The sequence below is a fragment of the Protomyctophum bolini genome, assembly GCF_963924005.1.
Source record: "Protomyctophum bolini genome assembly, chromosome: 2".
In the NCBI taxonomy this organism is placed as follows: Eukaryota; Metazoa; Chordata; class Actinopteri; order Myctophiformes; family Myctophidae; genus Protomyctophum; species Protomyctophum bolini.
The window spans coordinates 2,140,378-2,165,817 of NC_137863.1; the positions used below are offsets into that span (position 1 = coordinate 2,140,378).

The following is a 25,440-nucleotide window of genomic DNA, read 5'->3' on the forward strand; positions in this document are numbered from 1 at the left end:
CTATCCTCTATGGAGACTCAAAGTACAGCTACCCTCTATGGAGACTCAAAGTACAGCTATCCTCTATGGAGACTCAAGGTAACGCTATCCTCTATGGAGACTCAAGGTACAGCTATCCTCTATGGAGACTCAAAGTACAGCTATCCTCTATGGAGACTCAAGGTACAGCTACCCTCTATGGAGACTCAAGGTACAGCTATCCTCTATGGAGACTCAAGGTACAGCTACCCTCTATGGAGACTCAAGGTACAGCTACCCTCTATGGAGACTCAAGGTACAGCTGTCCTTACAATTTACAATTTAGGCATTTATCAGACGCTCTTAATCCAGAGCGACTTACATTAAGCAAGAACAAAAAAAAGCATGGGAATACATCACATAAAAGCATTTATCATGAAACATGCGTAAGCTAAGAAAGTAACAGTGGAATATCTATATAATGAAACTATACATATAAACTATACATATATACTACTATGCTATACATATGTACTATGACGTGCTATGACTACATGCAATGCAATTGTAGTGCTGTCTACATAACATGCTATAAGTCTGTATCAAATGCTATCTAAGTCTACAGAAATGCTATCCTCTATGGAGACTCAAGGTACAGCTATCCTCTATGGAGACTCAAGGTACAGCTATCCTCTATGGAGACTCAAGGTACAGCTATCCTCTATGGAGACTCAAGGTACAGCTATCCTCTATGGCAGGGGTGTCGAACTCATTTGGGGCGAGGGCCGCATTGGTCAAAAGGTCACTTGATGGGGGCCACAACCAGTTGCGGACGCACGCTCGATGTCTCAAGCCCAACACACACCGGCTCCGTCCGACGCAGCCGGTGTGCGATAGGTTCATTTAAAATGATGGAGGCGGCTGTTTTGACGCGCGGCGTTCGCAGACGGTGTGGGAGGCCCTTCAGTCAGTCACTGCTATAATATCTATCTATCTATCTATGCTCAGACCCAGCCAGCCAGCCAGCAAGCCACACACATAGTGCTCAGAACCAGCCAGCCAGCAAGCCACACACATAGTGCTCAGACCCAGCCAGCCAGCCAGCCAGCTACACACAGTGCTCAGACCCAGCCAGCCAGCAAGCCACATACATAGTGCTCAGAGCCAGCCAGCCACACACATAGTGCTCAGACCCAGCCAGCCAGCAAGCCACACACATAGTGCTCAGACCCAGCCAGCCACACACAGCTCCGTAAGGGAGTGGTTGCACCACTCAAAAAATCTTCAAAAAACTGAAGAGGCTACTGGAGATTGGAGAACCTGATTTGGACATGATCTGATGCAGGACAATGTCACTATGACTATGAAGAGAAGATGGGTCTTCACACATTCACACACACACACACACACACACACGACTTATTTGTCCCTATGTGCACGGCACCGTTCTACTTCATCATATCACACAAGAGTCGCCACACACCAGTATGGAAGAGAGATAGTCACTTACTCACTTGTTGTAACTTGTAGGGATGCCACAAAGTGAACATCAGCCAAATTGAATAGTCGACAGCTCTGCCGATTAATAATCGATTAATTGAACCCACCCCCCATATTAATCAATATCAGATAAAACGTATAAGATTTTATATTATGCACATGCCATGGTCACATAACCATTATGTTGAGTGCATGCTTTGATGGTTACAGTTATATAATCAGTTTTGATGAGTAAACCTTTGTGGAGATCTTCTCAGTTCTCATTGTATGCTAGTTACTGCAATTCAGGATGGAAAATGAAATCCATTTGGATTTGGGGAGAAGTAGTTTCATAAGGGGCTGGTACGTATGAAGTACTTGATATAAAGAGAACATGTTTAGTTCACTAGTCTACACTCTACTCTACACCTGCCTTCATTTCATCTGATTGTCTGTCTGGCAGGCACTTAACAAGCAATCGTTAACTGTGTCTGTTAGAGAGAGGGGCAGAGAAGAGTGGCTTTGCTCAACTTGATTTATACTTATATTCTCCACTCTGATGAAGGTACATGTTCGATATATCATGCAGCCTTACTTATAAGCCTATATTTTGGCTATTATTATTATTATTATTTTTTTTGCTTGAGGCAGGCGGGCCACATTAAATGACATGGCGGGCCACATTTGGCCCGCGGGCCTTGAGTTTGACACCCATGCTCTATGGAGACTCAAAGTACAGCTATCCTCTATGGAGACTCTAGGTACACAGATAGATACTGTCTTTTTTCTTTAGGGGCGCTAGCCCCTTCTATATTCAGCTATTTGTGTAGATTTTAGTTAAACACAAACATTAAATTCCCATTGATAATGACTGGAGAATGTTCGTCATACGTGTCTGAGCAAATCGACATGTTACGTCATGATGATAAAAGCGTCCCTCACTTCACACAGGTGTGATTTTATTTTTTTAAAGCTAAATATAGTATACAAAAATTACTTTTGTACAGATATTTGTCGGGTTAAATATTTATTATGGTTTGTGGATAAATGCTAAAACCGTTGTCTGTGTTTCTTCCAGACGCCTTCGGAGCACGAGGTGGAGATGGGCATCAAGTCCAAGGAAGCCCGGAAGTACATCTTTAACTGTCTGGATGACATGATGCAGGTAAACTAGATTCAAGATTCAATAATTTATTTGCCATGTCAACAAGTTGATAGGAATTTGTGTTGGTTCATACTCAACATATACAGACAACCATAGATACACAAACAAGAAGGACAATACAATACAAAAACCAGCAGCATAGGAAATTACATTCAGTTTTTTTTTTTAAGTGCTATAATTATGCATATCCTATGAGTTCAGATGTCTAATGGCTACGGGGTAAGTGCTATCCCTGAAGCGACATGTAGAGCTCTGGATACTTCTATATCTCCTGCCTGATGGGAGGAGATTGAAGAGGTGATGTGCAGGATGGGAGTTGTCTGCAATGATTTTATTTGCCTTCCTAATTATTCTGGTGGAATAGAGTGAGGCTGCATCCTATGTTTTTTGATGCGCGACGTACTACTCTAGCTAGCTGTTCTTCCTATTAATTTGTCCCAAAGCACTGAAGTGATTTTAAGCACAAGTGATGTTTCTTTTTGATACACAACATGAGAGATGCTTTTCACAGAGGTTTTCTTCACAGTTGTTGGGACGACACCTTCTCAGTATGGTTTTGTTTTTGTATGCATTACCACATGGATCAAAGTTCTCCCGTCGCTATGACTGATTTCAGTCAATAATAGCCCATCTACAAGCTCTCAATGCTTGTTGATTTTTAGGTTAAGGTTTTCAGGTTGGAGCATTCAAAGTGGTCAAACTAGCAAAATGTCCAGAAGCATCTTCCATAAAGTCTTAATAGTCTCGGATATTTCATATAAAAGCAAAGGTTCAATCCTCAACTGGGTGGCAGTATGTGTAAATGTTACTAAAACATGGTAATTCTACATGTTGTGTTAATGGTTTAGGAATCCGTGCTAGTGGGTGGGAGGCTCCACTCCTGTCATCGTGTTTCACAAATCACACATTGGGACCTTTTCACTGGTGTGATTTTCTACGGCTTTAACCCATTAAGACCCGAGACCAGATGCTACAAATGTCTTCTAATATAAATCATGACATTTTTCTTGAAAAACCTATGTTTCTATGTTAGTGGTGGGTGCTCAAACTATTTCATGTCAAGGACCCCAAAAATGTATAATATGTAATTGGCTGCCGACCCCCATCTGAAGATATGCTGTTCCAGGGACCCCCCCATCCCCCCCCCTCCCAGAAGCAAAGATTTGAGTTAAAAATGTTCGCTATGAAAGCATAAATATTCAAAGATTTGAGTTCAAAATGTTCGCTGTGAAAGAGGCAGATCTACAAGCTCATAGCACGGCACTCTGTGCAGCGCTATGAGCTTGCAAATAAATAATGGTTTAAAGTGGTCAAACGCTAATATAAAGGGTTTGCCGTTCCCGTCCTAAATGCCTTTGACCCACTGCTTCCCCAGGTCAACCTGGAGGTCATTAGTTAATTAACCCATGCTTCCCCAGGTCAACCTGTCTTCTCACCTGGAGGTCATTAATTAAAGGAGAATTCCATACTAAAAGGCTTTCTTACCTTTCTTTGTAGTTGTTACGTCCCCACCAAAGAGGTCCAGGTGTTATTTTGTGCAAAAGCTCCTTATTGGCTAGTTCCCCTACCATAAGCCCTCAATGAATTGCATTGAATTGAAAGGGGCTATGGGGTGTTGTGCTAATTCGCTTATTTCCATCGCTCAAAATTATAATTTCTTTGTATATATCCTCTCTTCATAATGTAAATAATATCCCAAGCGGCACACTTTACTACTTCTTTCAATGGAAATAAGCGAACTAGCATAACACCCCATAGCCCCATTCAATTCCCATTCAATGCAATGGCTTATGGTAGGGGAAATAGCCAATAAGGAGTTTTTGCACAAAAAAACACCTGGACCTCTTTGGTGGGGACGTAACAACTACAAAGAAAGGTAAGAAAGATAAGAAAGCATTCTAGCATGGAATTCTCCTTTAACCCATGCTTCCCCAGGTCAACCTGTCTTCTCACCTGGAGGTCATTAGTTAATTAACCCATGCTTCCCCAGGTCAACCTGTCTTCTCACCTGGAGGGCACTGAGATGTTGGCCGAGAAGGCCGACCGCCGCGAGTTCATAGACCTCCTGAAGCGGATGCTGCGATTGGACGCCGACAAAAGGATCACGCCCACCAAGACGCTGGGTCACCCCTTCGTCACCATGAGCCACCTTATGGACTACCCTCACAGCTCTCAGTAAGTTACCTTAGGGACTACACTACCCACAATGCACCTTATGGACTACTACGTAATACTATACAGCTCTCAGTAAGTTACCGTCTGTGGGGATCACACGTATGGCGTGTGTGCATATTAATGCATAGAGCCTCATTTGTATGTTCTCAGTGAAACAATGTGTCTCTCCTTTCTCTTCCTTCATTCGTTTATATTATGTTCTCAGTGAAACAATGTGTCTCTCCTCTCTCTTCCTTCATTCGTTTATATTATGTTCTCAGTGAAACAATGTGTCTCTCCTCTCTCTCTCTTCCTCCCGCAGTGTGAAGTCCTGCTTCCAGAACATGGAGATCTGTAAGCGCCGCAGCTCGGCCTACGACAGCAGCAAGGCCCTGTACTCCACCAACGCTGTGCCTAGCGCGGCCGCCGCGTCTGGAAACCTCACCGTCACCTTCAGCAGCCAGCTCAACCAGCACAACCAGGTAAACACGGACCCTAACCCTCAACCAGCACAACCAGGTAACCTCTCTGACCCTAAAGGCTCATACATAGTCTGGATTTTCTGTGGTGAGGTGACCACCTACAACATGACGTCACTGAGCCGCGGTGAAGAGCAAACCACCGCCACAGCTCCAGCCCTTCTCTCTGTTTTTACTCCCCACCGCTCAACGTTATTTCAGCTCCGGTGGTCAGCTCACCACCGGAGCGGTGGTCAGCTCACAACCGAAAATCCAGACTATGAATAGGCCTTAACCCTAACCTCACCTCACCTCACGGGTCACCTTCAGCTCAACCAGCACAACCAGGTCACACTTCCTTCTGCTTCTCTCTTGGTCTCGCGTCGCCAGACTGCTGCCTCTCGCAATTTCCAAATGCTTCCCTCATACAGTCTGGAGCAACAGGGTGTTAAAACACTTTTAATTGCCCCGGGGGTTATTTAATCCATTACATTATAGCGCCCATTTGATTTATAAACACAGACCACTTTTATACCGACGGACCGGATGTTGTTGTGTGTGTGTGTGTGTGTGTAGCAGCTAACGATAGACCGGATGTTGTTGTGAATGTGTGTGTGTGTGTGTGTAGCAGCTAACGATAGCCACACCACTCTAGAGTCGATCGACAACAACGGGAGGTAAAGAATAAATCTATCGCGACTAGTGACTGGACCGTGGAGGGCCGTCAAACACAGGATATTTTTTTCATAATTAGACGATAGATGATTTAGATGCAGGCGAGTTATTCATGTTTTAAGATTTTCGTTTTCGTCGGCTAAACAGGGGAGGGACGTTTTCGATGACGTCTCACTCTTCGGGCGTTACTAATAGAAAGGACAAAGAACTTCGTCCTTTGGCGTTGGGAGTGTTTTGACCACCAGTCCCTCTGTACAGGTGCCTTCGGCGGGGGGAGCGGTGCCTCTGCTCAACTACCAGCCGGCGCTCTACCAGCAGGCCACCATCAACATCCCCGGTCTGGCCCAGCAGAGCGTCCCCATTCAGACGCGCGGCGCAGGCCTCTGTGCGCAGGCGGAGCCCTTCCAGCAGACGCTCATAGTCTGCCCTCCTTCCACCCTCCAAGGTGAGGGAATAGTCTCATAGTCTGCCCTCCTTCCACCCTCCAAGGTGAGGGGAATAGTCTCATAGTCTGCCCTCCTTCCACCCTCCAAGGTGAGGGGAATAGTCTCATAGTCTGCCCTCCTTCCACCCTCCAAGGTGAGGGGAATAGTCTCATAGTCTGCCCTCCTTCCACCCTCCAAGGTGAGGGAATAGTCTCATAGTCTGCCCTCCTTCCACCCTCCAAGGTGAGGGAATAGTCTCATAGTCTGCCCTCCTTCCACCCTCCAAGGTGAGGGAATAGTATCATAGTCTGCCCTCCTTCCACCCTCCAAGGTGAGGGGAATAGTCTCATAGTCTGCCCTCCTTCCTTCCACCCTCCAAGGTGAGGGAATAGTCTCATAGTCTGCCCTCCTTCCACCCTCCAAGGTGAGGAGAATAGTCTCATAGTCTGCCCTCCTTCCACCCTCCAAGGTGAGGGGAATAGTCTCATAGTCTGCCCTCCTTCCACCCTCCAAGGTGAGGGAATAGTCTCATAGTCTGCCCTCCTTCCACCCTCCAAGGTGAGGGGAATAGTCTCATAGTCTGCCCTCCTTCCACCCTCCAAGGTGAGGAGAATAGTCTCATAGTCTGCCCTCCCTCCTTCCACCCTCCAAGGTGAGGGGAATAGTCTCATAGTCTGCCCTCCTTCCACCCTCCAAGGTGAGGGGAATAGTCTCATAGTCTGCCCTCCTTCCACCCTCCAAGGTGAGGAAATAGTCTCATAGTCTGCCCTCCTTCCACCCTCCAAGGTGAGGGAATAGTCTCATAGTCTGCCCTCCTTCCACCCTCCAAGGTGAGGGAATAGTCTCATAGTCTGCCCTCCTTCCTTCCACCCTCCAAGGTGAGGGGAATAGTCTCATAGTCTGCCCTCCTTCCTTCCACCCTCCAAGGTGAGGGGAATAGTCTCATAGTCTGCCCTCCTTCTTTCCACCCTCCAAGGTGAGGGAATAGTCTCATAGTCTGCCCTCCTTCCTTCCACCCTCCAAGGTGAGGGAATAGTCTCATAGTCTGCCCTCCTTCCTTCCACCCTCCAAGGTGAGGGGAATAGTCTCATAGTCTGCCCTCCTTCCACCCTCCAAGGTGAGGGGAATAGTCTCATAGTCTGCCCTCCTTCCACCCTCCAAGGTGAGGAGAATAGTCTCATAGTCTGCCCTCCTTCTTTCCACCCTCCAAGGTGAGGGAATAGTCTCATAGTCTGCCCTCCTTCCTTCCACCCTCCAAGGTGAGGGAATAGTCTCATAGTCTGCCCTCCTTCCTTCCACCCTCCAAGGTGAGGGAATAGTCTCATAGTCTGCCCTCCTTCCTTCCACCCTCCAAGGTGAGGGGAATAGTCTCATAGTCTGCCCTCCTTCCACCCTCCAAGGTGAGGGGAATAGTCTCATAGTCTGCCCTCCTTCCTTCCACCCTCCAAGGTGAGGGAATAGTCTCATAGTCTGCCCTCCTTCCACCCTCCAAGGTGAGGGGAATAGTCTCATAGTCTGCCCTCCTTCCTTCCACCCTCCAAGGTGAGGGAATAGTCTCATAGTCTGCCCTCCTTCCACCCTCCAAGGTGAGGGGAATAGTCTCATAGTCTGCCCTCCTTCCACCCTCCAAGGTGAGGGAATAGTCTCATAGTCTGCCCTCCTTCCACCCTCCAAGGTGAGGGAATAGTCTCATAGTCTGCCCTCCTTCCACCCTCCAAGGTGAGGGAATAGTCTCATAGTCTGCCCTCCCTCCTTCCACCCTCCAAGGTGAGGGAATAGTCTCATAGTCTGCCCTCCTTCCTTCCACCCTCCAAGGTGAGGGGAATAGTCTGCCCTCCTTCCACCCTCCAAGGTGAGGGAATAGTCTCATAGTCTGCCCTCCTTCCACCCTCCAAGGTGAGGGAATATGAGTCTCATAGTTTTCCCCGAGTATCTGTTATGGAGCTCCGTCCCTAATCTTGGGTCATTAGGCTGAAGCTGGCTTTTAATTACCTCTGTTTTGTTTTTCCTCCAGGGCTCCAGTCCAGTAAGACGTCCAGTTTCCCAGTGAGGATGGACAGCTCGCTGCCCGTACTGCCCCAAAGCCAGTCCACTCAGTCCCTACAGATCCAGCCCAGCATGCTGACACAGGTACGATCGCTCAACTTCACGTGGCGCGGTTTAACGAGCGTTAAGCGACGGGTAATTGGGGGAGGCGAGCCGGTCGTCGTTGAGAAATAAACCCCCCGAGCATGTTGTTTATTTCACCCTGAAGGGGTTTTAATTATTAAAAACGACGACCGCCTCGCCGCCAATTATCCTGCTTATTACATACTTAATAAATATAATAGACTCCATCTCGTCTCACTCACTGTAATCGTTTTACCGGCTGCACGGTCAGACACGACATTTTAAACAGAGGAGAAAACCAGCACTCATATCTTATCTTATTTATTTGACTAGGTAGGTTAGGTATGGGCTGGCATGCTGCAGACAAGCAGCACACAACGAACGCGTTGCGGCCGAAGCCTTCGTCAGCGTTGTATACTATGGTACAACATACAGCGCTGACCAAGGCATCTGCCGCAACTCGTTCGTTGATTGGTTGAGGCAGTGGGTGCTCAGCTTCGATTGGTTGAGGCAGTGCGTGCTCAGCTTCGATTGGTTAATGCAGTGGGTGCTCAGCTTTGATTGTTTGAGGCAGCTCAGCTTTGAAAATAAACCCAACTAAGTGGGTTTGTTTCCACAAGCGGCCTTTCTTTTCTGCCGAAATGCGTCGGCGTTCTCAAACAAACGTGATAAATTGCCTCTGAGCCGGTCTTGCATCTTAATTTTTGGAATGCCGCTTTTTCCCACTTAGTTGGTTTCATGGATTATGAGTCATGTTCCCAGTAGAACCTCTGTTAGTTGGTTTCATGGTTCATGAGTCCTGTTCCCAGTAGAACCTCTGTTAGTTGGTTTCATGGTTTATGAGTCATGTTCCCAGTAGAACCTCTGTTAGTTGGTTTCATGGTTTATGAGTCCTGTTCCCAGTAGAACCTCTGTTAGTTGGTTTCATGGATTATGAGTCATGTTCCCAGTAGAACCTCTGTTAGTTGGTTTCATGGATTATGAGTCATGTTCCCAGTAGAACCTCTGTTAGTTGGTTTCATGGATTATGAGTCATGTTCCCAGTAGAACCTCTGTTAGTTGGTTTCATGGTTTATGAGTCCTGTTCCCAGTAGAACCTCTGTTAGTTGGTTTCATGGATTATGAGTCATGTTCCCAGTAGAACCTCTGTTAGTTGGTTTCATGGATTATGAGTCATGTTCCCAGTAGAACCTCTGTTAGTTGGTTTCATGGTTTATGAGTCATGTTCCCAGTAGAACCTCTGTTAGTTGGTTTCATGGTTTAGAGTCCTGTTCCCAGTAGAACCTCTGTTAGTTGGTTTCATGGATTATGAGTCATGTTCCCAGTAGAACCTCTGTTAGTTGGTTTCATGGATTATGAGTCATGTTCCCAGTAGAACCTCTGTTAGTTGGTTTCATGGTTTATGAGTCATGTTCCCAGTAGAACCTCTGTTAGTTGGTTTCATGGATTATGAGTCATGTTCCCAGTAGAACCTCTGTTAGTTGGTTTCATGGTTCATGAGTCATGTTCCCAGTAGAACCTCGGTTAGTTGGTTTCATGGTTCATGAGTCATGTTCCCAGTAGAACCTCTGTTAGTTGGTTTCATGGTTTATGAGTCCTGTTCCCAGTAGAACCTCTGTTAGTTGGTTTCATGGATTATGAGTCATGTTCCCAGTAGAACCTCTGTTAGTTGGTTTCATGGTTTATGAGTCCTGTTCCCAGTAGAACCTCTGTTAGTTGGTTTCATGGTTCATGAGTCATGTTCCCAGTAGAACCTCTGTTAGTTGGTTTCATGGATTATGAGTCATGTTCCCAGTAGAACCTCTGTTAGTTGGTTTCATGGTTTATGAGTCCTGTTCCCAGTAGAACCTCTGTTAGTTGGTTTCATGGATTATGAGTCATGTTCCCAGTAGAACCTCTGTTAGATGGTTTCATGGATTATGAGTCATGTTCCCAGTAGAACCTCTGTTAGTTGGTTTCATGGATTATGAGTCATGTTCCCAGTAGAACCTCCGTTGGTTGTTTGTATCAGTTACATAATGTATGATGTTGTACTGAGAGGAGGTGAGAATTTACATAGTACGTGGTGTTTCATGCATAAACTTTCCTTGGTGATATTATATCTGGTTTCAGTATTTATTTATGATGTATCTTCTCTAATGGATAATGAGAAATATACCAAGAAATTACTGGCATTTTAAATAGTCGAAATTAACCCAAACATTAATTGCGATTATCTCAAATAATTGTGATTAGAGTCATTAGATAGACGATTATGTATTGCTTGTGACCCTAAATCTGGGAATCAGTGACGTCTTCAGAGTGATGGATGGCTGCTCTGATCTTACAACATGCATTTAGCCTGTAGTGTGTGCTCATATTGGAAAGAAAAACTAATTCTGCATTGCACATTTTTATGCAATTCACATGTCTTTATCCTGCTGTCACCGGCGCAGGGTCCATTGGGTCAGTTTAGAGCTAGCCTCGGAAACCCAGACGTTTTCCCAGACAAGTCCACTTCAATACGGCATAGAGTAGCGCAAACATCGCTCACTCTCTGCTGATTTCTGATCGTCTGCACCTTTGTAAAATTGACATACACACGCACACATGTACACACACACACACACACACACACACACACACACACACTCCTCTCTCTCTCTCTCTCTCTGTCGCTCTAATTAATCAGTCTCATGTCGCGCAGCTGCGTCTAGATTCTCCCGGCGGATCCTGCCGGGAGCTGCCTATGCCATAGAAAGCATAGGTGGACCCCAGGCTAGTTTAGAGCTGGCCCAGTCTAACTTCGAAGAGAGGGGGCGAAAAAACAACAAAAGAATAACCTATACTTTGGTAGCCCTTGTGCTGCAAATATCTGTTTAGTAGCAAAACTACAGCATGCAAAGCCGCCGTTGTTTTAAATGCTCCCCCATTAGCACGCCGGCAAAATCTTTCACACCTATTGGTCGGAGATGTGCAACCCCCCCCCCCCTAATTTGCCCAGTCAATCATTTGATCCACGCTACGCGCCTTCCTGGTGTGCCTGCCAACGCTAACTAATCCGCAGAGTGGTGCCTAAATGGGTGTGGTCAAAATAAGACACCGTTACGCCGGTGGAAAAAAAAATTCCCCTTTTGCGTGTAACTGGAATACCTTCATGTGTCGTCGTTTTGAAAACGGAGGGCGTTTTAAAAAAGAAAAGTCTTTAACAACTCAATTGTCAGTGAAAAGCACCGAGCCGCCCAAACCCCCACGGACCATGGGATCACATTGCAGTTAATGACGCAGGAATACTAACCCATGCACAGGCTGTTTGGTTGAAGTGACATGCTGGTTTGCTTGTTGGTTGATTGAAGTGACATGCTGGTTTGGTTGAATGAGTTTTATGTTTTGTCCCAGGTATGTTTACTGTTTTTTCACGACTTTGTTTCCAATGTGGTTCCGTTCACCGTTTTGGCCGTTTTGGCGATTATTAAGCAGTAGATCTGAAAGCTCAAAAGTTAAAAAACAACAAAACAAAAAATGGGAGATCAATCAATCACTTTCTGCCCAACAACAGTGATATTGTCCACTACATATTTCAGGTGTCCAGAGCGAGGAGCAGGAAGCCTGTCGTTCATCTGATCGACCTTTTTTAACCCTTTTACTCGACCCTCTCTCTCTCTCTCTCTCTCAAATTCCAGCCTTTGATGGAGGATGATATTTATTGGTCCTCCAGCCCTAACCATGTCTACCCCTCCTCCCCTCCCTCCCTCCCCCTCCCCCCTCCCCTCCCTCCCCAGGGCTCCTGTACTCCTCTGATGGTGGCCACCCTGCACCCCCCCTCAGCAGCCCTAGCCCCCCAGTACTCTCTCCCCCTGGTGGGCCTGGGGTCCGGGGTGGGACGCCCCACCCTCCTGGAGCACACAGCCACAGTGCTGGTAAACCAACCAATCAATGACTCGTTCCAGAGAGACCTGTCCACATTATACGCCGTTTATCTCTCTCTCTCTCTCTTAAGTTTTGGGTCTGACCGGTCCTAGACCAACGGTTCTCAACCTTTTCAGGTCGCAATCCCCCTCCCCTTCCCCCCCGAAAAGAATAATCATATTGAACTGGGATTTTTTAACTGGGGACCCCCCTCTGACAATTTGGCCAATGTTTGACAAGTTTTAATAGATCCATTAATTTTTTTATATATATTATTGTTAAGTATTAAATGACACTTTACTCTCACCCCCCCCCCCCCCCCCCCCCCACACAATGTCACATGGGGACCCTGATCCACAGGTTGAGAACCACTGTCCTAGACAACAGATTACTGATGTTTTGACCGATATTTGTCCAAAAAGTGCGACACCACTTAACTAAACTAAACACGTGTTTTTTGGACGGAAAAAAATAAACGCAAACTGAACGTTTTTTTATTTACTTAAGCCTCATTAAAATGAGGCCCAAACAAGGAGCTCACATCATGTCTCAGTGCATGTGTTGTGATAAAGTCACAACTAATTTAGTCAAAAAAGTCAAATCGGTCTGGCAGATTTATGGGTCTGGTTCTAATGCCTTTCTTTAAAGGGATTGTGACATTTATTTATTTATTTGAATTTTTCTGAGCTCAATTCACCCCGAAAAACCTGAACTTTAACATTCAGTATATTTTCTGTGGTCTGGGGTTTTCTGTCGTGCTCTGATTTTCCTGTATATATCCCATATATTACACAATAACTTGCCAGCAGATGTCACTGTTGAGGGATTTTGGTAAATGGTAAATGGTGCATTTATATAGCGCCTTTATCCAAGGCGCTTTACATAGATTGTGCATTACATTCACACATTCATAAACCGTTTGCGGCGGAAGCCATGCAAGGTACCAACCTGCACATCGGGAGCAATTTGGGGTTCAGTGTCTTGCCCAAGGATACTTTGACATGTGGACAGGAGGAGGAGGAGCCGGGATTCGAACCGCCGACCCACGGCTCATTGGCTGTGGCTCTACCTCCTTGAGCCACAGTCACAGTCGCCTGTTTTCTTTGCAGCTGTAAAGGCTTCAGAACACACAGAGAAAAAAAACCCAGACCACAGAAAACCCACTGAATGTTCAAAGTTCAGGTTGTTTAGGTGTAACTGAGGTAATAGAACCTCAAATAAAAAGTAAATTAATGTCATGAAACCTTTAACACTAACAACACCATCTCTCTCTTCACCGTCCTCTACTTCCACCATTCATTCTCTCCTCGTGACAAACTTACACCTTTTTGGGTTCCCCGATCCTATGTTACGCCTCACTTCTGCCTTCTGCCTTTTCCTGCCTCATTCGCTACCCCAATAGTTAAACAAGTTATAACGTGATCGATTGGCCAAGATGCCATGAAACAATCAAAAGTCGACAGGGCCGTAGGCAGATGACCTCAAAAATATACTAAATATATACATATTAGTTAGTATTTTGTACATGTCTGTCCTTACCGTTGTCACGTAGCCATCCCTCCCCAGCCATTGTGTCCCCATAGGGTCTGTCTTTACCATTGTGTCCCCATAGGGTCTGTCTTTACCATTGTGTCCCCATAGGGTCTGTCTTTACCATTGTGTCCCCATAGGGTCTGTCTTTACCGTTGTGTCCCCATAGGGTCTGTCTTTACCGTTGTGTCCCCATAGGGTCTGTCTTTACCATTGTGTCCCCATAGGGTCTGTCTTTACCATTGTGTCCCCATAGGGTCTGTCTTTACCGTTGTGTCCCCATAGGGTCTGTCTTTACCGTTGTGTCCCCATAGGGTTCTCTGAAGGCATGGAGAGCATGTGTGGATGACTTGTGTCTGTTGCTTTGCTTGCAGCCTCTCATTGTTCTGCTCTAGACTCCTTGGTTTCAGTGTGAAGAAGATTGCGGAGCCACTGAAGTACATTTTTAGAAGCACGCACTCTGACCTTTGGGTTTTTTCAAGACACATCTTTTCTTTTATTTCTGTCCCCAAGATATGCAGCATGCCGTTTCTCCTCCTCCCCCAGACAGTGTGGGGCAGGGCCCCAACAACGACTGTTATAGCCAGGCTAATCTCTTCTCTTTTGAACAGGCTCCACGGCAGTGTTGCCTACACTCGTCTTCACCCGAGCCCAGCGCTCTGCACGGTGTCACGTGGTTCTATAGATCTGTTGCAGGGTTTATAGATCTGTTAGATCTGTTGCAGGGCTACCTTGCTCTGCATGGTGTCACGTGGTTGTAGATCTGCTAGATTTGTTAGATCTGTTGCAGGGCTACCTTGCTCTAATAAAGGAATGGCTTTGGGCAAAAAAAACAAAACAAAGGCTGCTCGCATTTTCTTCCTCCTGTTGCTTCTCGTGTTGCTTCCTGCTGCTGGTAGAGAGAGGTTTGGCCGTCGGCTCGTCTCTCTCTCTCTCTCTCTCTCTCTCTCTCTCTCTCTCTCTCTCTCTCTCTCTCTCTCTCTCTCTCTCTCTCCTCGTTGTCATTTTATGGGCATGGCTGCACTTGCCCTGCCCGTTCTGGCAGTGGGGAGGATGATGTTGTTGTTGGGCAGAGGTTTAGTGTTAAACGCTGTATTGACGTCTGTCCTCCTCCTTCCTCCTCCTCCTCCAATCAGCAGGCCTGGCCCGGCGGCACCCAGCAGATCCTCATCCCGTCGTCGTGGCAACAGGTCCCGGGCGTGGCCATCCATAGCTCCGCCCACCACCAGTCGTCGGCCGCCGTCGTGGCCGAGTCGCCCCTGGAGACGACCACGCGCCAGTCGGACGCCGGCGTCCAGCCGGCGCACAGCTGGAGGTGAGCCGTCGATACCGTTAATGTCTCTGTACGTCTGTAGTCCACGGGACTTGTGAACCGTTCGCCCCAACGACTGCGTTCCACACACCCCCCACAGGGAGTCCAGGGCCCGTCCTGAACCAGCGCAATCCTCCATGTTGCACAACAATGGGACGTCATCGAAAATGTTCCCCCCCTGTTTAGCCGACGACAACGAAAATCTTAAAGATTTTAATAGCTCTAGATCTAAATCATCCCATCCAATTATTATTTTTTTTTTTAATGTTCTGTTTATTAATTATTTGTTTTTTACAAATATAGAAGTAAATTGAGAAATGAAAACGGAGTGACAAACTAAAACACACACAACAACAAAACACAAACTCCAAATCAAGACAACCAAAGAACATTCAAAACACAACAAAACAATAAAAACAATATATCAAATATATAAATATAAATAAAAAACTCCAATATAGTCGATATACATAGCAGATCATGGTAACAAACATCATCCAGACGAGACAGGTTGGCCAGTCAGGCGACAGTTATTCAGGTTCAATCGGGGACACAAGTGTAAGGCGGTCAACATGAGACAGAAAAGGCTGCCATGCTTTACTGAATTTGGAGATTGAGCCACACAATGTATACTTAATTTTTCCCAATTTTAAAAAATACAGTATGTCAGATATCCAACGGGAATGTGAAGGGGGGGTATGTTTTTTTCCAATGCATGAGAATAAGACGTCTTGCCAGAAGCGTCACAAAAGCGACATGGTCAGATTGATATTGCCTAGTCCTCCCATCCAATTCTAAGAGAATATCCTGTATTAGACGGCCCCCCCGCTGTCCAACTTGTTGCTATTTTCGCCAACCTGGCCACATGGTCTGGCCAGAACGGGGCACGCTAGGGTACATGTGGTTAAGAATAGGTTTTTAGATGAAATAGTATTCTCAGAGATGGGTTAAATCTATTGTGTTGTGGGCCCTTATTATATCTCAAATCATTTCAAGAGTCCCTGAATCGAACCCAAATTATTGCATTATTTGGTACATAATTTGTGTAGGCATAAAAAAAAACCTAAAGCATTTGACCATCTTTCTGAACCTATTGGCAAAAACAAAGGCATAACGCCGCGCCCCTTTTCAGTGGATGTCAGTCAAACAGTCTGTCTAACGGGGTTAAGTAATCCTATAGCTAAACAGGATTCATCAGAGCTAGTGCGCTAGCGGTCCCTAAGCCGTTAGCTCAGTTCCCAGCAGATGCACGCACATTCCGGGTGCGGGGGGGGGGGGGGTATTGTGTTGCATTGGAATGCTTGCCAATAATCTGTTGAGATGCATAATAATAATCTCCTCACCACCACAAGCAAGAGACGTTTATGCAAATAATAATAATATGACTGCAATTACAGTGTCAGAATTCCATCACAGATTTAGGTCGTTGCCCCAGGCATGGAGGAGGTGAGGACGCACATGCCAATCAAAGACATAACAATGTCACGCACGCACGCACGCGCGCGCACACACGCACACACACACACACACACACACACACACACACACACAACGCATACTAGTGTTATTGTGTTGTACCACAGTCTAAATGGTAAATGGTGCATTTATATAGCGCCTTTATCCAAGGCGCTTTACATAGATTGTGCATTACATTCACCCATTCATACACCGATGGCAGCGGAAACCATGCAAGGCACCAACTAGCACATCGGGAGCAATTAGGGGTTCAGTGTCTTGCTCAAGGACACTTCGACAGTAACTCTGGGGGAGCCCGGGTTCGAACTGGCAACCTTGCGGTTCCCATCCAGGCACTCTACCCCTGAGCCACCGCCGCCCATAAAGGATCCCCATTAGAGGCACATGAATGAGCCTCTAGTCTTCACGACGTCCTGAATGAAGCACATTAAACAATACAGATGTACAACAAATTAAAATAAAATAAACGGAACAAGTAAACAAATACACAAATCAGTTATTCACTTTTTTACAAATGAAAAAAGAAAAAGACTACTCTTTTCATTCCTTTTGTATTGTATTTAGGGCTTTAGTCATGGTACACACACACACACACACGCACACGCACGCGCGTGCACATGCCACGCTCACATGATGTGACCTTTGCCCTCAGCAGGAGTACCAACCAGGCCAGGTCTCAGCCGGAGAGGAAGAAGGTCAAGGCCAGGCGAGGAGAAAGCAAAAACAGGTTGGTGTGTGTGTGTGTGTGTGTGTGTGTGTGTGTGTGTGTGGGGGGTGGGGGGGTCCATTTAGAACCCCCTCAAGGTCTCATCCTTTGATAGCCACTACACTGATTTATTTAGAATGTTAAATGACACGGGGATTGGAAGAGAGACCGCTCCGTTTGGTGGCGAAAGGGCCTTTCTGTGTGGAGTTTGCATGTTCTCCCCGTGTCCCCTAGGGTAGGTACCCTCACAAAAAACATGCAGTAATCCTGGTCTCTAAACTGCCACCCCCTGGCCAGCCGGGGCGCCTGATGGAGGGGAAAGGAACTGGTTGGAATAACGTGCTCCGTTCCACGCGCTACGTCCAACCAGGGAAACTCCCCCCTGTCAGGTGTAAAGGAGCAACTTGGACACTCGGGCATGAAGGAAGCATGAGTTCAAGTCCGTTGCTCTCCCCTTGTCCCCCATATATGGGGACTAGGTTGGTCTCCCCTTGTCCCCCATATATGGGGACTAGGTTGCTCTCCCCTTGTCCCCCATATATGGGGACTAGGTTGGTCTCCCCTTGTCCCCCATATATGGGGACTAGGTTGGTCTCCCCTTGTCCCCCATATATGGGGACTAGGTTGCTCTCCCCTTGTCCCCCATATATGGGGACTAGGTTGGTCTCCCCTTGTCCCCCATATATGGGGACTAGGTTGCTCTCCCCTTGTCCCCCATATATGGGGACTAGGTTGGTCTCCCCTTGTCCCCCATATATGGGGACTAGGTTGGTGGAGGGTGTGTAGAGCCCAGGATCACATTAGATGATTGACACAGGGGTGAAAAACGGGTTACAAAATCGTGTGATAAAAAAGAGAACTCCGCGCTGATTGTTTGTTGTTCCGTCCTCCACCACCAGGGGGATCTCCACGGCGTCTCTGCTGGCCCCGCCCACCTGCAGCGCCACCCTATCACAGCCCATCGTCATCTCGGACACGCCCAGCCCGGCGGTCAGCATCATCACCATCCACAGCGACACGGACACGGAGGACGAGCCCAAGTTCCACCCCAGCAGGTCAGTACCCAGAGCCCTAGTAGAAGACAGTTCCACCCCAGCAGGTCAGTACCCAGAGCCCTAGTAGAAGACAGTTCCACCCCAGCAGGTCAGTACCCAGAGCCCTAGTTAATATCATGTTAATATTAACACACCCAATTAGATTAGGTTTAGTTTTAGCTCTATTTAGTCAAGGTTGAAACACCTGAAAAGCACCACCATTTATTTTATGTTTCCTACATTTTGTATTTGAATATTATTTCCAAACGTGTTGCAAAAAAAATAATCACGAAAAGGCGATGATCATTATTATTATAATTTATTTTTGGGGTGTGTGGTAATTTCATAAAGTAAAATCTAAGAAATTTCATACATTAGAAATCTGTCTAAGGAAGCAGTGAAAATAGCCAACTAGTGACAATAGCAGATCTATAAGCTCACAACGTGGCGTGAAGCGACGCGTTGTGAGCTTGTAGATCGGCTATTTCCAGTTGGGGTCCCGGGCAAAAATATCTTAATCTCTCTGCTGTTTAAGCCAGTGGCTTAAAAAGTTTGTGAACCAGTTTTTTTTTGCGGCTTTCGGAGGGACAGACAGTAGGCTGACAGGAAATGGTTGGAGAGATGGGGGGGGTGGGGGGGATAGTGACATGCAGTAAAGGCCGTCGGGATCGGGAGTCGAACCCGCGGCACGCTGCCAGACTTGGGCTACCGGCCAAGGTGCCTGGACCACTGAGCCACGGCCCAGGCCTGTGAACCACTGTGCAATCCACTGACATTGTTGTTTTTCTCTCGTGTGTGTGTGTGTGTGTGTGTGTGTGTGTGTGTGTGTGTGTGTGTGTGCGTGCGCTGCAGTGTGGGCCTGAGCCAGCGCACCAACGTGATCAGCTGCGTGACCCTCCACGACTCGGACTCGTCCAACGCCAGCCCGCTGACCCCCCTCCTCCCCTCCTCCCGCCCCCCCCACCACCACCCCAACCACCTCCCGGTCAGCGCCATGCCCTCCCGCCACCAGGCCAAGTCCCTGGCGGTGGTGGCGCCCTCGGTCAAGGCCTCCCACCACCAGGGGGCGACGGCGGACCGGGGCGGCGGCTCGGCCTCCAGCAGCCGCGCGCGCCTCGTCGACACCTGTGAGTATTATCTGTCTGTCTGGGATGCAGCGGGTCATTGAACTGATCCATTTAATCCTTATAAAATAAAATAAATATTATCGAAACTTTTTTTTATTAGTTTTGTTTAAAAAAAAGGTTTTCTCCCACCCCACAGGTTGTAGATCTGCTATTTTAATGACGGGGACTGAAATAGGGACGCCTATTTGAAAGTAGTTCATTTTTGCTCCATGTCAGTTACTCTAATCTCTAGTTCTAATTGTTAACTTGTGTTGCCCTCCATTGTACACTTTACGACAGTTCTATATAGTTTCCTTTACGGCAACACACACTAGGATATATACGCATGCGCAGTGGGCGCAGGTATTCAGATGTGAGATGTGGAGGGAACAGTGTTTACATGCGCAGTGGGCGCAGGTATTCAGATGTGAGATGTGGAGGGAACAGTGTTTACATGCGCAGTGGGCGCAGGTATTCAGATGTGAGATGTGGAGGGAACAGTGTTTACATGCGCAGTGGGCGCAGGTATTCAGATGTGAGATGTGGAGGGAACAGTGTTTACATGTTCAGTGGGCGCAGGTATTCAGATGTGAGATGTGGAGGGAACAGTGTTTACATGCGCAGTGGGCGCAGGTATTCAGATGTGAGATGTGGAGGGAACAGTGTTTACATGCGCAGTGGGCGCAGGTATTCAGATGTGAGATGTGGAGGGAACAGTGTTTACATGCGCAGTGGGCGCAGGTATTCAGATGTGAGATGTGGAGGGAACAGTGTTTACATGCGCAGTGGGCGCAGGTATTCAGATGTGAGATGTGGAGGGAACAGTGTTTACATGTTCAGTGGGCGCAGGTATTCAGATGTGAGATGTGGAGGGAACAGTGTTTACATGCGCAGTGGGCGCAGGTATTCAGATGTGAGATGTGGAGGGAACAGTGTTTACATGCGCAGTGGGCGCAGGTATTCAGATGTGAGATGTGGAGGGAACAGTGTTTACATGCGCAGTGGGCGCAGGTATTCAGATGTGAGATGTGGAGGGAACAGTGTTTACATGCGCAGTGGGCGCAGGTATTCAGATGTGAGATGTGGAGGGAACAGTGTTTACATGTTCAGTGGGCGCAGGTATTCAGATGTGAGATGTGGAGGGAACAGTGTTTACATGCGCAGTGGGCGCAGGTATTCAGATGTGAGATGTGGAGGGAACAGTGTTTACATGTTCAGCCGGTGTACGGAAAATAAAGTGTACAACTGAATAAACGTCGTGTTTATTAAGACCTAATCAACATAAGTGGATGAATGAGGTTGGATGTGATGCTTTGTGTTTGTTCGTTCCCTCCTATCCGCAGTGAGCTACTTGAAGCCAAAGAGATCGTCCAGACAGCCCTGCAGCTCTGGGGAGAGCACGGAGAGGCAGAGACTGGTGCCCAGTCAGTCTCACCCTCTAAACCTCAGCCAGGTAAGAACCATCAGAGACTGGTGCCCAGCAGTGTTGTTTTCGTCGACTAAAACGAAGACGAAAAATGTTCGTCGACTACCTATTTTCGAGGCGTTTTTAGAATCGGCCTCAGGCCTAAATGGGTTAATTAAGGCAACAGTATCTAACGTCCGGTGTAAAACGTCACAACCTGCGAAATGCCACAGATCTCCAAGCTTACTACTACGCTCCGCGATGCACCGCACGAACTTGTAGATCTGCTTATTTTGGCCAGCCAGTGGATGAAGTGACTGACCGTGTGGTTGTCCTCCCAGGTGCAGCCCGTGGTGTCCTCGTCCCAGGAGCTTCGCCACGCCCACCACCACCACAGCGCCTCCTCTGGCTCCTCCTCCTCGTCTCTGCGTCGCCAGCAGACCTTCCCCCCGACGGCGGCGGCCCACCACCACTACAACTTCCAGGAGGTGTCGGCCCTGGCCTCCTCGGTGGGCCCCGGTGGGCCCCCCCACCACCACCACCACCACCACCCCTCCACCGTGGGGGGGCCCGGCGGGGTGGGCGGCCTCTACACCGCCACCTACCCGGCCTCGGCCGCGCTCTCCTCGGCCTCGCAGGCCATGGAGCACCTGCTGGGCCGCGGCGGGGGGGGCCCCGTGGGGGGTAGCGGGGGCGTGGGGGGCCCCCCCCACCACCACCACCACCACCACGTGGCGCACATCCACGGACAATCCCCCTCCTCGGCCTACGCCGCGGCGTACGCCGCCGCCTCCTCCTCGTCGTCCTCGTCCTCCTCGGCCTCCCGGAGGGACTCGTCCGGGCGGAAGGACCCCTCCTCCTCCTCCTCCTCGTCCTCCTCCGTGGCGGGGGGGGGGCTGCTGCACGGCCTGCCCGCCGCCGCCTACCACCAGCACCCGTTCGCCACCGTGGGCTCGCCCTACGTCAGCGTCACGCCGTCACGGCCCGCTGAGGCCTACGGCGCCTACCAGCTCAGCCCGCGGCGTCTGACGCAGTACCCCTACCTCTAGAATGTACTGACGGTCAGTACCCCTACCTCTAGAATGTACTGACTGTCAATACCCCTACCCTCTAGAATGTACTGACGGTCAGTACCCCTACCCTCTAGATGTACTGACGGTCAGTACCCCTTACCCCTAGATGTACTGACGGTCAGTACCCCTACCTCTAGAATGTACTGACGGTCAGTACCCCTAGATGTACTGACGGTCAGTACCCCTAGATGTACTGACGGTCAGTACCCCTACCCTCTAAATGTACTGACGGTCAGTACCCCTACCTCTAGAATGTACTGACGGTCAGTACCCCTAGATGTACTGACGGTCAGTACCCCTACCTCTAGATGCCGGGTCGGGGGGGGGAGGGATACTGACGCAGTACCCCTAGCTTTAGATACCAGAGGGGTAGGGGTACTAGCTATATAGATAACAGAGGGGTAGATGGTAGAGGGTGCTGACGCAGTACCGATAGATGACAGACCGCCACCACTAGTCACAGTTAGTTAGTTAGGGTTGGGACACCCGGAACCCGGTTCTTTTTCAAGACCCGGTTTGGTTCAGAGATTGAAGAACCCAGGAATTAGGTTTTTAACCGTTTTTTTTCACACTGTCCGAGAGCTGCTATGTAGATTTGACTATTACCAGTGGTTCTCAAAACATTTAGATTTCACTCAGTCTACAAATGGAACCGGATGGACCCGTGAGGGTCCATCTGGTTCCATTTGTACTCTCTCAGAGTTACAGTCCTGTGAGGGTCCCATTTGGAACCCCCTGTATGAGTAGTTAAAGGGAACTGGTAAAGGAATAGGAATCGTTCCAATCCCAAGGGATCCCAACCCTTTTCACAACGATGGCTCAAACCCACACCATCCCCCGCCGGGATTCATTAATTTATTTATCGCGCATTGCCATGGTCTTTCCCCCCCAGTTTCAACCTTTATTTTGAAGAGCCAAATATCCGTAACCGGATGTTACGATGATGTGTGTGTGTTGTCTTGACCGGTGGGTGCAGAAAAAAAAAAACCTGACTGCGAGCATCACAGTCGGCCGTTGGAAAAACCTTCGACATTCATGGCGCCGATTTGGAGATGAGAGCCGTTGAAAGCGGCACACACAGAACGCACGTAGACGCGACGTGCGCAGCTCAAGATGGCGGCACGGCGGTTCCAGCGTCACACGAGACACTAGCATGCTGACGGGACTCGATCGGATCGGATCAAAACATGGATTAATTAAATTAAAAGACCCTTATCACGTAAAAAGTCACGAGATTGGAGACTAAAGCTTATTGACGTGATCTACGGGAACGGCGGGGAATGCGTTAAAGAGAATACCCCCCCCCCCCCTCCCCCCTCTGTGTTGTCGTCTATCACAACGAGGGGACTTACAGACATTTGATTTTTAAAGATGGTCACATGTTTTCATCATCGCTGGGTTTTTAAAACTGTGAGGCAGTGTTTTAACTTCCGGCTAGTTTTAGTTGCTCCTTTTTTGTTTTTGGACTATTTTAACGTTCTGTGATGAAATTTTAGTATTATTTCATATTTTATCCTTTAGGCAATCACGTCTTCTCGTTTTTTCGACCCTATATTTTATCCCTTATGTTATTCAGATGTAGTGTAAAAAAAAAAAACCTTGTGGTAAAAATCTATATTACGACACATTCTGTTTGTTATGTTGAGGGCGTTGGTGTCGAAGATAGAGAGACGATTTCTCCTTCTTCCTCGTAAAAAGCTCTGCCGTGACACTTTGGGTTAATCCTAGGAGCCTAGCACAAACGGCTAGTCGAAAGCTAGCAGCCTAGCACACACGGCTAGTCGATAGCTAGGAGCCTAGCACACACGGCTAGTCGATAGCTAGGAGCCTAGCACAAACGGCTAGTCGATAGCTAGCAGCCTAGCACACACGGCTAGTCGAAAGCTAGCAGCCTAGCACACACGGCTAGTCGATAGCTAGGAGCCTAGCACACACGGCTAGTCGATAGCTAGGAGCCTAGCACACACGGCTAGTCGATAACTAGGAGCCTAGCACACACGGCTAGTCGATAGCTAGGAGCCTAGCACACACGGCTAGTCGATAGCTACCAAACAAAGAGGGTTTCAGGTCCTTTTGTGTTCGTTGTCTTATTAACAAAAGTTAGTTAATTCACACTAATCCACTGATTATTCCCTGTGTGTGTTTTTTGGATAAAATAATGTTTATGACTAATGGCTTAAATTACACACGTTTTTTTTTTCTTCTCCATTTTATTTTTATTGTGCATAAATGATGTTTTTGTCGATGGGTGTGAGGTGTTGCAGAGGAAGGTTTTGGTTGTCGCACGCTGAAGTAATTCTAAAGATGTTTCTATAGAAGAGTTCCGTTTAAGTGGAGGAAGGTTTCGCTAAGCTGTGATGGATCATGTATTAATTTAAAATGCACGTTAAGTTTTCACACATTCTTACTTTTGTCGCGACGGTGGTGTTTTTTTTTTTTACTTTAACCCATTCTGAACGGGAACCCATTATGGTGTTAGCATCACGTCATGCTTTAGCTATTTAAAAATAGCAGATCTACAAGCTCATAGCGCGCCACCGAGTGGCGCGCTACAAGCTTGTAGATCTGCTATTTTGGAAAAAATCGAAGAACGACTGACGAATTTTTTAGAATCTGATCTCGGGTCAGAATGGGTTAATCAGACCAGTAGTGTGTCCTAGTGGAAACCTCGTATGAATCTGATCTCGGGTCAGAATGGGTTAAAAGACGCCGCCGTCCTCATGCAATAGTAACGTTTTAAAACTTTCAACTGTGAGTGTTGAATGTAATTAAGTTTGATTATGATGGAACATTTATAAACTTTTTGTCCACTTGTTAGGAAATGAAATGATTTGAAGAAGAAGAAAAAGGACTTTGATGTGGCTTATATAACACACGAATAGTTCGTCCGTTGTGTCGGATGGAAGAGTATATCACATCTGCAAGTTGTACACATTAATGAACTTTATTATTATTATTATTATTAATATTATTATTTAGCTTTTGTGAAAGAAAAAAAACGACAAAAAAAACAAACGAGAAAACCTAAGGGAGTGTGTGAGCCGCCACCCCCTGAGCTGTTGAAATGCACATACTAATTATTTTGACATGCAAGTTCATGTCTTGTGTCTGATGAGATGAGCTGTCGACTAGTGGCAGTTATACTACCAATCACTACCGTGTGGCATTTTGATCGTGTTTGGAAATGTTGTCGTCCGACCTGCTGGGTTATCGGACGTCCCTCTCGTACCTCTCTTTACCGTTGGTGAGCTGCTGTCTCTCACCACCAACCATCCACACTGTGTACGCTAACTAACACAATACAGTTAGTTTGAAACCCACCAATACCAATACTTCATTAATAATAAGACCATTATTAAAAAGTAAAAACCCATTTTGGTCGGGAAAACCCCTTTTTTGGTGTTTTAAGCAACATGTTATGCTTTAACTGTTGGGAAATAGCAGATCTACAAGCTCATAGCGCGGCACTCGGTGCCGCGCTATGAGC

At 47.4% G+C, this 25,440-nt stretch overlaps 1 protein-coding gene across 4 annotated transcripts in view; it reads left to right on the plus strand.

Moving 5' to 3' along the window:
* LOC308334820 (homeodomain-interacting protein kinase 1-like) overlaps positions 1 to 24,125 on the plus strand; it is a 38,673-nt gene extending 14,548 nt beyond the window's left edge. The window contains exons 9-20 of one of the 4 annotated variants that reach the window (XM_080791679.1): positions 2,516 to 2,602; positions 4,593 to 4,777; positions 5,079 to 5,238; positions 6,148 to 6,334; positions 8,329 to 8,444; positions 12,185 to 12,322; positions 14,978 to 15,156; positions 17,282 to 17,356; positions 18,235 to 18,390; positions 19,222 to 19,496; positions 20,819 to 20,928; positions 21,222 to 24,125. In XM_080791679.1, coding sequence (XP_080647805.1) covers positions 2,516 to 2,602; positions 4,593 to 4,777; positions 5,079 to 5,238; positions 6,148 to 6,334; positions 8,329 to 8,444; positions 12,185 to 12,322; positions 14,978 to 15,156; positions 17,282 to 17,356; positions 18,235 to 18,390; positions 19,222 to 19,496; positions 20,819 to 20,928; positions 21,222 to 21,929 — 2,376 coding nt within the window. In that variant the 3' untranslated portion in view covers positions 21,930 to 24,125. The remainder of the gene's footprint in view (positions 1 to 2,515; positions 2,603 to 4,592; positions 4,778 to 5,078; positions 5,239 to 6,147; positions 6,335 to 8,328; positions 8,445 to 12,184; positions 12,323 to 14,977; positions 15,157 to 17,281; positions 17,357 to 18,234; positions 18,391 to 19,221; positions 19,497 to 20,818; positions 20,929 to 21,221) is intronic. The other 3 variants (XM_080791680.1, XM_080791681.1, XM_080791682.1) reach the window with 3 other exon arrangements.
* Positions 24,126 to 25,440: the final 1,315 nt, after the last annotated feature.